Consider the following 14,117-nt stretch of genomic DNA (forward strand, 5'->3'; position numbering starts at 1 on the left):
GGACTTGCCTTCATAGCACTGTTGGTGAAATAGTGAATTGAGTTTTACTGTACTCCAACACTAACTCATTAATGAAACCCTCTTATTTAAACTACACAGTGTTCCAAGTTTAAGCATTACAAGCTAGAAGTTGTTTGGGCTGATATTTGGGTGATGCCAGAGCCAGGGGAAAAAGGATACACATGAAAGGTTAAAATTCATCAGCTGTTCATTGCATACATTTTATAGCAGGGTACCAGGAATTAGATTTAGCCCAGACTTTTATGTGGGTCAAATTCAAATACCTTAGTGAGATTGATAACTATCAGCAGCCAAGATAGAGAAAATATTTACTGCAACTGCAGCAGTGAGTAGCAAATGGTTTACAGACATTGGTCCCAATAAATAAAAATGAAATAGGAAACATGCACTTTATTCTCAACACCATAAAAAATGCCTTCATTATAAACTATATTGAAGTTGATGATTTCAGCATGCCAGCACTTAGAAACACAGGTTTGTCATGAAATCATGTCTTCGGCTAAGACTTTTAATCAAAATTCCCAGCCATGTTTTGCTTTAATTGTAAATAAATCAAATTTACTCTAAGAAAGAGCTAGCAAAAATGAAAATGACATTGATTGATCTAGAGGAGGGTTTTGCACAATTTAAAATGAACATCAAAAGACAATTGTCAACTCAGAAATTAAAATTTATGTTAAAATTTCTACTAGAGCTACAAACACAATGTTTTGGTTTGTTATGCTTTCAACTTGGCTTTAAAAGATAGAGGCTACAATAGAAAAGGAATCTATCTTTAGACTCCCACCTTGATTAGCATTTTTCAGTACATTAGTGCTTCATTTAAATCTGCAGTTGAGTCCTTTAACCTCGAGTAGTTTTGAATGACACAAAATGACATCTTTAAAAGTTCTCAGAGCAATAAGTGACAATTTTTAGCTACTACAAAAACTATTCATTCTAATACTACATATTGACATGCATTATGAAGTATTTACATAGTAAAAGCCTCAACTAGCCAATATTAAACTAATAAATCTTGAAGATTTCATTTAAAATAGTCACATACAGCAGTGGCAACTGAAAAGTAAAACCAAAATATGGTGAGGTAGGAGGAGTGTTAAGTAGGGAACTCCTACTTCTTCAGGATGCTGGTGTCTGAAGACTTATGATTCCACAGAAAAACAGTAGTTTGCCACTTATGAGGAAGCAGAAGTAAACTTGCTCATAAATAACCTTTACTACTTTTGAGGAATACAAAACACAATCACATGAACTATTACAAGAATTTGTGCATCTCTTGTCAATGCTTCAAAATTACATTGTGCAGTATGTTCCCTGAGGCTAAGTATTTCAGCTTACATCTCTCTTCACTCATCTTTATGACATATTCCTACTGCATCTCTTAAGTCAGCCTTGTTTTAAAAGTGCAGTTGTGCAACAGGGTAAAATTTATGACAGTTCAAACATTCTGTGTGAGGAAAACAGGTCTTACATAATTACTTAACAAGTAAGTGTTAACTTAATGCATGCCATCTTCTGGGAAAATAAGAAGCTGAACATCAGTGAAAGTTATGATTACCTGATGTGGGTGACTTGCAGCGGTCTTCTGGCACCACAGTACCTTCATTAATATCACACAGACCTGCTGAAACACAAAACCAGTGTATTATAAATACAGTTGCTATTTTATTTTTACTTCCACTGCAGTCAGGAACTTATTTCTTACTAGAGATAAACAAGCCAGTTGTGATAGAATTTCTTTTACATATTACTTTCTTTGACATTACCCACAGTAACTGTAGAGTCACTTCTTCCTGCTAAAGTTTTTTTGGCAAAATACACTCCCTCAATAAAATTCAGTAAAAAATCACTATATTTTCAGAAAGACGAACTTATCAGAACAGTTAATTATTTACATGCTACAGATATATTAAGAACAAACAAATCGTTTTGAAAAAAACCCCAGAGTTATACTAAAAATGTAATTGCAAAAGAAAATCAGATAAAAGAGGGTCTTGAAGATTACAAAGACATGATGTGTTAAACTACAGTGCCTTTTTTCAAATTATTTTGCCACTGTTACAGTGATATGCTTTGTATTTGCCAATTTGTATTGCCAAATTAATTTTCCAGAAAACTCCTTATTAATGTCACTTAGAGAATTCAGATCTTAGGGTGCTTATATAGGTGCTCTCCCTTGTATGGAGGAATTACACTGAATTTCTTACATCATCAAATCTGATAAATTTGAATGACCACAGATGTATGTTAACATCTGAAAGCTAATTCCTTTCATTCCAGTGAAGGAAATAAAACCTAGTCATACTCAATCAGATACAAAAGATGGAAGCTGCCTCAAAATGGTCCTAAATATTATTCCATGGCACAAACTGAATGCATACAAGGAATTTCTCTGTTTTTCTTTTTGACAAGAAATTGCTGTCAAGACTGCCCACAATTGCACAATTAAGAGAAGTGCATTTTGTTGATATTTTAAGGTTAGTAATGCATCCTCAGGTTTATATAATGAAGTGTTCCTACAGAAATTTAATGATGTGATGAATAATGAATTATTCTAAGGCAAACAAGCATGTAATACTGAACAGTAATAGCTAAGAAATATTAGTAAAAATTAGAGGGTTTTGCATGCACACAAATATTTCCAATACTCAAAAAGTTAGAAAGGTGTAATGGTAATGGATAAGGAAAGGCATCACATGGAAAGCCTGTCTATACAAACTGTACACTACACATTCACAAGTGCATCTGTATATATCTGTCAAACAAAAATACAACTACAGGTCTACTCTATCAAAGGTTTAAAACTTCCAAACACTAAACCAGAAGTTAATAGTTTAAAGGGAAAACGGTTCTACTGAAATACCATATCAATATGGAACACATTGAAAGCATGTTGCATTAAGAGCTCCATTTATTCAAGTCTTTTTTAAGATTACTAAGAGCATGTATAGCTTAAACCCCAAAACTCAAAGACTAGAACTGAGATTGAATGGTCAAATGACCTTAGGGCTTTGTTAACCCTACATTTAACAGCCCTGGAAGCAATTTAAATTCTAAAATGACAAATGAAATTCCAGGAAGTGCACTACAGTGGAGAAAGAAAAAAGCAATTTATTTAGTCATCTGTCAGTAAATGAACACTATGGGATAATCATAGTTTTAAACAGGCATGGGAGACTAAATGCTTTGAACTAGACAGGATTGCATAAGAAGATATTTTTTTAAATCCTGATTTTGCTTTCACAACAAACAATAGAAGTTTTATATAGCAGCATGCTGGGAGTATAAACCCATACTGTGCTCTTAGAAGTAGTTGCCCCTTCAGGACCAAAACCAAAGAAATCCAAACATACAGTTCAGGAACACAATTTCCTCTTTTCCATAAAGATTAATTCTTTACCTTCAAAAGAAGAGTTTAACTTCTTGCTCTAGTTCTCCTATGAAAATTCATGAATTGACAGGAATAGTCTTTCGCCAAGAATGAAGTCATACACCTGCACACTTGAATTCTTTGTAAGAAGTCTCAAGGCTATAATTTGATTAATATACATCTTAATTAATAATAAGAGCAAGTGCGCATTATGGTAATCATTATGGCACGTAAACCTTGGAAATCTATTCACAGTTATTACTGCTATTACTTAGGGGAGAGAAAAGGAAGAGGAATAGATGAAAAGTATTTTTAAATATGATTTTATTAGTAATTAAAACAAGCAGAGTAAACCAAGAATGATCTTAGCCTGTGAACTAGACGGGTCTGTCCATGACCAAGCTGAAGAAACTTGCAAGACAATCTCTATTGCTGCTCATCTTAAAACCCCAGGTATTTTGATAGGAACACTGAAAGGAAGACAGGTCTCCTGGAAAAGTTCTCTGGTTTCAGGCTCATAGTATCCATGCAAATTGCTACGAATTACAAAAGCAAATCGATCCAAGAGTTTCTGTTTCAGAACTGCAAAAACTATAACCTTCTATAACACCAATAGATGCACAAGTGACCTTCTAATAAGCTTTTAGTTTATCTCTGTGAACTCCAGAAGCAAGAAATTTGAAAACCCTCCGAATTACCAAAAATCAAATAATGTGATAAAAGACATCACTACCATGCTGCATTAATAACTCCCTAGAATTACATCTTAAATTAACTGATGCGTAAATAAATTTCATGAGACTTTTATCAGTTTTTAGCATAAGCTTTAAGCAGACATATCTCAGAAGAACCTACAACTTGACTGGAAGACATCCCAATTAAGTATTACAACTAAATGTAACTTGATATGAAGATGTAAATGTTAGAATTAAAAACAATTAACCTGGACAACAGAGTAAAATCCCCAAACTCAACAATCAAACAGCTGATGTCAGTCACAGCTGATGTTGGTCTCACAACATTTAAGTTAAAAATTCAAATAGCTCATGAAGGGGGATGGGAAAAAGAGTATGACCAAGCAACCCCAGAAGAGTTCCAGGCATATATTCTCTTCCAGTTTGTCTCAATCCCACTTCTGAATCACTCATAGATTACTGTCAAAAAGCTTTCTGATGTATAATAAAAATTTTTAAAAGTCACATGCACGTAAGAACTGCTTCAGTTTTGTCAGAAACCTAGACTGCCTCTGGCACAACTAGGAAATACTTCAAAAGAGTTGTATTCTATTGTGCTAATCAAAAAGTCACATAAAATCTCTTAACTCTCCCCACCAGTAATTTGCAAAAAACCAGTTAAGATTTGTGTGTTCTGTGAACTCATGTAACTAAGCAGGAAAAAAATAACAGCGATTTCATTATGAAATTATGACTTGTCTCAATTTTTTATCAGTATTGATTTAATGGCTCCTGTCATATTTAGCAAACAGTATATCAAGCAAAGGTCTCTAAATAGTGTAAGCCTCCACTGTGTATAGTTTTCATCACACTATAAAGCTCTTACTTACACATTTCATGTCTTAAGGCACATGGCCGGAGTTGATTTTCTACACCCCACCCCACTATTAAGAGTCTGAAGGCAAAAGTTGATTTTGTTTTTAACCTTGACAAGCACCTGATGACACTGTCTAGCAGGCCTTAACAAAACACATATACTGCATGCTTCACAAACTATAATTGCCACCCAAAACATGTGAGTAATATACCTGGTATGAATCACTGATAAATTCCAAAACTTGATCCCAACTGGGGGCTTGTATCTGTAGAGCTAGCCTGAAATGACAGTTTACAGTCTAGCTAGTGTAGAGAGCCTTGTCTCTAAATAGATGCTGCTTTAAGACGGGAATCTGAATTTCTTTTCTGAGTAGAAAAAATAAGACGACAGAGACATACATCATATTCTTGCAACACAAGAGAAGGGAAAAATCTTGCATTTCCATTCATATTTTAGAAGATATGTAACTCTTACACTAAGAAATTTTTTAAAAGATGCCTTTGTAAATTTTCTATTGTTTAGCTGAGGACATTCCATTTACTAAATATATTAGCAATTATTGAATTCACATTTTATGCTGAAACAGAGAATAGCAGGGTTTTCAATGAGGAAGGACCAATCCTTCCTGCCTTTTTTGGAAGTGGTTCAATGTACAATAGCATTATGCTGCTTTGTTGCATGCTGCCTGATTGTGAATTTATTGTAGCTAATTAAGAACTTGTCTGAATGCACGTGTAAGCTAGTATATTTCTCCATAAATAAACTGTTGTTGTCTGAAGGAATAAGAATTTGCTAAACCAACCACATTACATAGAAAAGGACTTTTTCTAGGAAGATTTAGATATTAAGTACCAATACTCCCTGAACATTATTAGTTGTTTAGTCATTGAAAATATCTTACTCATAGAAAAATTTTATTTTGGAGTATTAAAATAGAAATGTTTTCAAGATAAACAATTCAATGAAGGCATATCTTTCAAAACAAATTGAAGGAAGCATAAGCTCCTTGCATTTTCGAAAACACTAATTTCAGATAGTACATGTCCAAGAAAGGGAGAATGCAAAATCCAAAAATGTGTTCTGTCTCACATAGTTTCAATCCTATAAATAAATGAAAGGGTAGTGCTTAAATGTAACAGACTTCTTATTTCTGGAAAACTATTGAAGCAATTATTCAAGTCTGGGCAACATATATATTGAAGGAACTACAAATAATGAGAAATGTTAATTGATGACTAGAGAAATTATTTTCAGATTTTAAAATGACTGTAGCTGCAGCTAAAGAAGATACTGTCAGGATGGTAAATATAAAAAGAATTACATGGATAAGAAATTAACTCTTTTGTACAAAACTTGTTTTAACCTATTCCTAAATAAAATAGCCCAGGTAAATTCATCTTTACAATATTTGGTTTCAGAAACTAGTTTTGGGATTTCTACCCATCTTTTTCTTTTCTTCAAAACAATAATCAATCGGTGCCAAATCCTGGTTTTCAGTTCTGTATCATCTTAAGGTGGAGGCATTTCTTTTATTCCTAGCTCCCTTGCTGCCTTGGCAGCAGAGGACAAAAGATTATAGAGAAAGCAGTATTTGGCAACTGAGACTATCCTCTGAGTTGTATTTCTTTTTCCTTGTTGGGGGAAAGGAAATGGCAGAACTAAGACTTGGACCACAATTTCAAGTTTGTTTTGCAGTTTTGTCTGGTTTTTTTAAACTCAGTTCTTTCAGTATCTTAGTTTTAATCTACTCCATTAAAAAAGGGCTAAGATTACCTACCTCTACCTGAGGGCTGGAGAAAAGTGGCATCCTAAGGAAAGGAACAATGTTTCACTTTTAAAAAATAAGATTTACATTCTCCAGATTCTTGGATGCTGCGAATCACGAGTCAGACTCCCTCAGGTAATTCATGGTTCTGATGGGTTAACTTCCTCACACAGCTACCTGAACTTCCAAACTGCTTGGAAACCAAACAGGGCTGTGCAGTACACAAACACCTCCACTCTTAATCCCTATAAACAATATTTTTGTAGAAATAACTTTTCACTTTCAGAAGAAAAATCACTGTGTAATCACAATGCTTATTATTGCTGCTAATACTCTTACCCTGGAGTTCTGAAGCTTTCTCTGCCAGAAAGGGAACCAAGCAAGGAAAGTTTCTAGTAAAACATCACTAAATTTGTGAGTAAGATCTTGTCTCTATAAACATCAGTAAATTCTGAGATAGAATCTCCTTTTGACTTTGAGATTTATTTATTTAAAAACACAAAATACAGAGACTATTATGGTTGCTTTCTTCCTTTAAATTTCTTTTAAAGATATCACAAACAAGAAATACAATGGATGCGTGACGGATTAAAATTAGTTTCTATTAATAAAACACTTACTTGAAAAGGATCAAGAAAAATAATTATGGTGAGTGAACAAAACAAAAAAATCAAATTCAGATGTCAAAAAAATATTTGAATGCCATGAGATGACTTACTTATATACGAGGTGCGAAGCTTTTTCACAGACTCTGAATATAAGTTAGAAAGGCCGCACATGCAAGAAGCCACAGTCAGCATACCTTGGTGAAGCAATGAGAAAAGGAAAGACGGAGACACTCACAGTGCATCTGAGACAGAAAAGCCAGCCAAGTAACTTGTACAACCAGGTTATTAAAATGCTTTTGCCATGCAGTGTGTTAGTATTAGAAGTTAAGATGGAAAAAATAAGACTTCATATAACAGTTATATTCATGAGCAAAAAGGACTTTCATCATGAACATCTTGGGGACAGTTGAAACACAGAGTTATGTGGGTCCAATTTACTGGATTAAAATAACAAAAGTTAAGAAAGCAAAGGCAAGTGATGTTTAAAGTTCCAAAAGCCAGTTTATAATCTGAATGCATACAGCTGAATTTAAGCCATTTACTCCGAGGATAAATTTACACAGTCAAACAGTAAAGCTATTTCTTTCTCTTGAAGTTTATTTCATACAAGAAAATACTACATCTAATAGGACACTAACTGTATATGCTCTGCTCTATATTAATGGTTTTTAGATCAGTTTCATCAGTTGAAATAAGCTGACTGGCATTTACTGGATCTTTTTCAAACCAACCATTTACTAAAATACCTCCTAGGACATCCATTTCAATTTAAATAAAATATTACCTGAAGAACTTATGAGGACTTTATTCTGGATGTCTTAGAGAAATTAACACTTGATCATGAAGAAGGGTTTTCTTGAAGTTTTTTTCCTATTGAAAAATAATCACCTAGGGCAGCAATGACATTTTATTATTCTGTCTTGAACTGTTTTTTGAAATAACTTAGCAGTATCCATGACACGTCAGGGAGAAGAAAATTCTGAAATACTAAATTTTGCTTTTGGTTATAAAAAGCTTTGCATTTTGACTGAAAAGTCACTTTCCTTTTTAGCTAAAAAAGAGCACTCTTCAGCATATTTTTAAATCAAAGTCCTTTTTTACTTTGTCAAAGAGATCTATTTTACCAGTTTTTATATAGAAGTTTATTTTGTTCATTTAAATCAAAGGTTTCCTCTCAAGCATGGCATAACAGCATTAACAACATAACATGATTTAGCTCATCAGGGACATTTCTAGTCAAAGTTTAAACAGGAAGCCAAAAGATCCCAGCAAATACTCAGGCTATCTGCAAATATTAATGGATTTATACAAACATGTGATATGGGTACTAGCTTTATCAGAAATATCAGGATACTTCTTCATGTCCTGTTAAGTTAAATTCTTGTAAACTGCATAAAACCATTGTAAATTTATACTGATATCTATTAACACATAATATATTCCAGTTTGCATTTTCTTAAAACATACATTACACTGAAAAATAAGTAATGATATGAAACATCAGTAGATTCCACTAAGTAACAATTTTTAGGAAAGATGAATTAACAAACCTGCAGTAGTGACATTAGGGACAGATCAAGAAGAAAGGATGAAACCACAGTGAAGATAAGTATGTTTGTATTCAAAGAATATAGATTAACACTAGATGGCCAGTGGTGCCTTTCTTCCAAGTTCAAAATGTGTTTTGGGTTACTCACCTCCAGATGGCTGCCGAGTTTTTCGGGGAGATCGCGGCTCCCTGCGATATGGATCATTGGAGCCATACAGTTCTATAGTGCCTAGGTTCAAGAGCACTGTCTTCTGGAGGTAGTCAACCATGGCAATACCATTACAGTTTCCAAAAACTACTCTGGAAAAAGAGAAGTGAAAGGAAAGACAATGCTAATTAAATGTTGGTAATGTTTCATTTAAATATTTTTTGCAGTTCCCCACTTAATACTTCCTAATTTTTATGAATTTTCCTAGATTGCACATATTTATAAGTTACTATTTTAGAGTGCAGTATAGTTTAATTGTTCTCATGTAGAAACATGGCACTTAGTAAAACAGAGCACTGTCATTGTACTTGCCAACTGATCTGACAGAGCCTTAAATGACACTTACTTTTGGCTGCACAGTGCCAGATGAGGAGTAGTGACGCTGATTTGCTCCTGTTGGTAGTATCATTAGTATCTGCCATGACCCAAAAGGGATTACCTCATAAGCACAAGAAACTCATTACCTCTGTGTTGCTGTGCAGCTCATATGAACACACATGGAGACTTAATTTTAATGGCTAGTTTTAAACACCTTTACAGAATAATGAAAAAACTCTGTAGAATATACTTACAGGCCATATGCTGAGTTGACTGCTAAGCTGGTTATCTGTTGAGGAGGTTCTCCACTCACCCACACTAGCTGGATAACGAGCTCAATTTGGTAGCCTGGAGACTGCTTGAGAGGAGAATTTTTAACTCTGCAAAGTAAACAAAACATGGCCTCTCCATTGTCTCCAGTTTTTCCTTATGGGATCAAAGTTCATTAAATTCTACCACACTGGACTTTAAAAAGTTGGAAAATGTAAAAACTATGACAAAAACAAATAAAAGCAATCAGAAGAAAAATCTATATTGAAACTGGGAAATCACTTCTTTTGATTCACTATCTAATAGGTAATTAATTTAACAATGATCGTACATACTTCCTTTCCCCCAACTTCAGAACAAGGCATAATAGTGCTATTATGATGTATTTCCTTAAATAGATACAGGTGCTCAGTCAGTGTCTAAAAAGAAGGTGCTAGCCATTTTTTTCAGAGTTCCCAAAAGAATTCTGATTTACAGAATGGGAGGGGATGAGAGGTGTATGTGGAATACACACAATGGAAAGGGAAACAGAAGCACAATGTATTGAGACAAATGCAAATAAAAAGCTGATGATAAGGCAAAACTAAAATGAAAACAAGTAAATTATTGTAATGGTAGGTCAGTTGTATGCAGTGAACCTGGCACTGGAGGAATTGAAGCTCCTGGAAGCATTTAGCTTGCATGCAGACAAACCAACTTATGCTTGTCCAGCAGAAAGGATTAGATCTTTCATTTTTTAACGTGAAAAAAGTTACATAGAACAAGCTCCCATTTCCCAAATTCCTCTTATTTTACCCATTCATTCTCACTTATGGATAATTTGGTTTGCCAATACTTCATGTAAGTTCAGAATTTTCCAATTTTTCTACTCAGATGAGTTTTCTTCAGGAATACACATCTACAACTCAGTACAATCAATACAATTTGAAAACTCTCACCCAGATAAAGCAACCCTATCAGAATTAGTTATTTTCTGGATAGATACACTTAAAGAATTAAAATCCAGATTGGGACCTTAAATTTCAGAAAAGAAAGTGCATATACAGATACTTCGAAAACTTTGCTCTAAAAAATAAAACATTTCCACCAGCAATGACATATCTGTAATGATATTGAAGTACATATATTCTAATCACATATTCTTGCAAAGTTTCATACTCAATGAAAGTATAACAGAATATACTTACTTTAAACATGGCACATTATCACGAAGTCCATCAGATGAACTGCTACTAGTAGATGGATGAGACTGGGGAACAATGGATTGAGGATTGGAACCTGTGCCTGGAGTTGGTACAGGTGGCACCTGCTCACCATCTGGAGTTTCAATATCATTTATTTCATATAGGAGACGTACTTCCAGCATCTGTTAATCAAAGTGAAAAAATGATCAGTAAAGTCTGTCTTTCAAACAAATGGACATAAAATAACTGAAGTGCAACTGAAGATAGTAGTGATAGAAGCGACATCCAGGACTTTTCCATCTTTTAGAAGATAACAGTAGTTTAATAAACAGTGAAACCTAAACACGCATGTAGTTTTCAGAAATACAGAGTCATACTATTACAGACTGAATAGATGAAAATTGCTAGAACTTGAAAGTCTGACATATTTCCCAGTTTTTTAAAGTTTGCTTCTTAATACTGAAAGAAATTAAATACTGCACCCATTTAATTATCATTCTGCTGACATACATTGTCAGTTGGGAAGATGACTTGGTTTATGTAACTCAGAAATAGTAAAACAGAGCTAAAGCCACATAGACAGCTACACTTTTACTGATGCAACATTGTACACATGGGACTTAGTTCAATGTTTGATGTTGTGTTGAACTAGATCATATATTTTAAAGAACTTTAGGTTTATCATGACTCCAGGATCTATGTCAATATTAGAATTAACTGCACTGCAGGGTAAAGAAAGGCTTCCACTATTTTATTATCATCTGCAAAATGGAACTTAACTCATGGACTGAAACAACATACCCTATAGTATTTTTTAAAACATTGAAGAGTACTGAAGACTAGCTTGATAGGGGCTGATTCATAAAAATTGGTTAGAAAAAACCATTCCCTCAGAAGGGAATATACTTGTACATAAATAAACACCAGAAGGAAAAAACCCACACCTCAGGTCCTTAAACTAAGACTTCTCCTAAAGGAGAAGAACAGGGAGGGGATGGGTATGTGGGCTGAAGGAAGGAGGTAAGAGAAAAAAAAGCAACTACATTACAATTAAAATTTCACTTAGAACATGCAACATTTTATAATTAAATGGCTTCAAGTTAGCTTTTGGTTCCTCCATTCAAATACATAAATTTGCATGCATGTGTCTGGTTCAACAAAAAAACTTCTCAAACTCTTGTAATAGAATCATTGCATCTTACACAGAAATAAAACAGTGACACAGCAAAGTCCTTAACAGATTTCAGAGCATGTTTGGCACAGGACAGATGGTAATTATGAGGACTCAAGTGACCAACTCCCTAAAAGTTTTGGAATGCTTCAACTCCACACCTCATTCACTCATGTTATAATTTTACCTTTGATACAGCCAAGTTTTGAACCACTATTTGTTTTGATAGACCAAAGAATCATTAGTGGCTTCAAAACCTCAAAAAAAGTCACTGAAAATCAGTATGTTGGTGTGCAATATTTACTTTTGCTCAATTTCATAATTAGCTATTTTTCTCAAAAAAACCCCATCTCTTTGAGTCAATTATTTTTGTCCACTTCACTAACATAATTAAAGAAAACAAAGTAGCAAATTTCTAGAACAGTCTTATGATAGCTAAATCCTATGAAGTTAAACAATGGTCATAACTATTTACCGGAATGACTTCTGTGGTCACTTCCTGCTTGCTGAACCTGTAAATAATGACATGTGCAGAAACTCCAGCTATGCACAGCATTCTGCTTTCTGGACACCACGAGATGATCTGAATAGCATATGGATCTTCATCTACTATATCCGTGTTTGGCCTGTCATCTTTATTCCGTGATTTTTCAAATACTTTGGCTGTTTTTAGCTTATAGAGTACTTGCAGCGTTACTAGGAACAAAACGAAACAGAAAAATTAGTTTTGATCTGAACAGACATTTTCTGTTAATTTTGTTTTTTTTCAATTTATCAACTTGTCTTCATAGATAAAGCTATTCCATTCAGCAAAAGAGGGCAGAGTCGAAGCAGTGAATATCCATGTTGCCTCTGCCTATGTGGTACAGCACTTGACCAATACAGGATTAGTTAGTATAAAAAATAGCCCAACACATACCCTGAGAGATATATAATAAATTACAGTTATAAACCAAGCCCTCACAGCTTCTCAGAGCTTTACTATACTTAGGGATCTCTGTGTAACAATAACATGTTACATATGCCACACCCACAATGTAATCCTATCTATGACAGAGAAAGCAAAGCTTCTTTTCTTTCTTTTCACAATATTTCAAATCCATGGCCTTTCACCTGTGCTCTCATACTTAACAGCCCCAGTTCCTCCAATTTACATTTTATTTTATCTGATTATTCAAAATTGCTGCCCTCTGACCAGTCCACATTTTTGCTGATAACAGATTTCCTAGAACTGTTCTAGTGAGGCCTTTCCACAGTTTTAAATAGTGAGAGTTACTCCATGTTGGTTTTACCAACATTCCCACTTATTTATCCCAGTGGTTATTTTTTTTGTGCAACACAGACTGCAATTCATGAGACATTCATTTTTTCCCCAGAAACTAAGTTCTGAGTGTACATAAATGATACTGTATTCAAGTAAGTTGCCTTTGATACAGTTAATCCTTGAATAGTCTCCTTCTCAAGTGTAATTCTAATTCTGTGTTATATTTTCTTTCAACTGTCTTCATGCTCATTTCAAACTTCACAAGCATATTCTCTAGTCAATGGCCCAAATCACTGCTATAAATACTAATAGCAACATCAGGATAAATTAAATTATAGCATCCTTTCTCCTCTTCCATATTTCAGTGGTTCTACCTGAATCACATTTCCCTAGCTCATCTGTGAGACTGTCCAATTAGAAACACTCAAAAGTTTTTAAATCATTATAGAGGATGCTTGCAATTTCTCCCTTAACAGGTTTATTCATCTGTTTTAGAAAGAAACAAAGTGTCTTTAACAGTATCCTTTTGACAGATCTATGCTGAATAGAATTTTTAAACACACAGTCAATCAGGTTTGGCTTCCCCCCTCCTCTCTCCCAGGTTCCACTCCCACTCCAAACCGAAATTAAAGATCTGTAACACTCCAAATAGTCCTCCTCCCAGTTTTTAAACATATACATTACATCTGTTCCCTCCTACGACCACACACGCCTTAGCCTTTTGGAATCTCACCAGTTTTCTGTGAGTTTTCGAAGACAAGTGATGACGATTCCAAGATTGCTTTAAACAGCTTTTAAGTACCACGAGTAAGGTTAGTCAGAACTAGACCAATTC

General features: G+C 34.3%; 1 protein-coding gene across 11 annotated transcripts in view; it reads right to left on the reverse strand.

Annotated features, from left to right (window-relative positions):
- The window catches only part of STXBP5 (syntaxin binding protein 5), a 104,741-nt gene that overhangs the window by 27,370 nt on the left and 63,254 nt on the right, over positions 1-14,117 (reverse strand). For 6 of the 11 annotated variants that reach the window (XM_085055600.1, XM_085055602.1, XM_085055598.1 and 3 more), the window contains exons 15-19: positions 12,494-12,714; positions 10,851-11,029; positions 9,648-9,773; positions 9,016-9,167; positions 1,583-1,648 (exon numbers count right to left, since the gene is read on the reverse strand). In XM_085055600.1, the coding sequence (XP_084911726.1) occupies positions 1,583-1,648; positions 9,016-9,167; positions 9,648-9,773; positions 10,851-11,029; positions 12,494-12,714 (744 nt within the window). Of the gene's footprint in view, positions 1-1,582; positions 1,649-7,428; positions 7,513-9,015; positions 9,168-9,647; positions 9,774-10,850; positions 11,030-12,493; positions 12,715-14,117 lie in introns of all 11 variants that reach the window. The other 5 variants (XM_085055599.1, XM_085055601.1, XM_085055608.1 and 2 more) reach the window with 2 other exon arrangements.

The sequence above is a fragment of the Lichenostomus cassidix genome, chromosome 3, assembly GCF_008360975.1.
Source record: "Lichenostomus cassidix isolate B80296 chromosome 3, HeHo_3.0, whole genome shotgun sequence".
Taxonomy (NCBI): Eukaryota; Metazoa; Chordata; class Aves; order Passeriformes; family Meliphagidae; genus Lichenostomus; species Lichenostomus cassidix.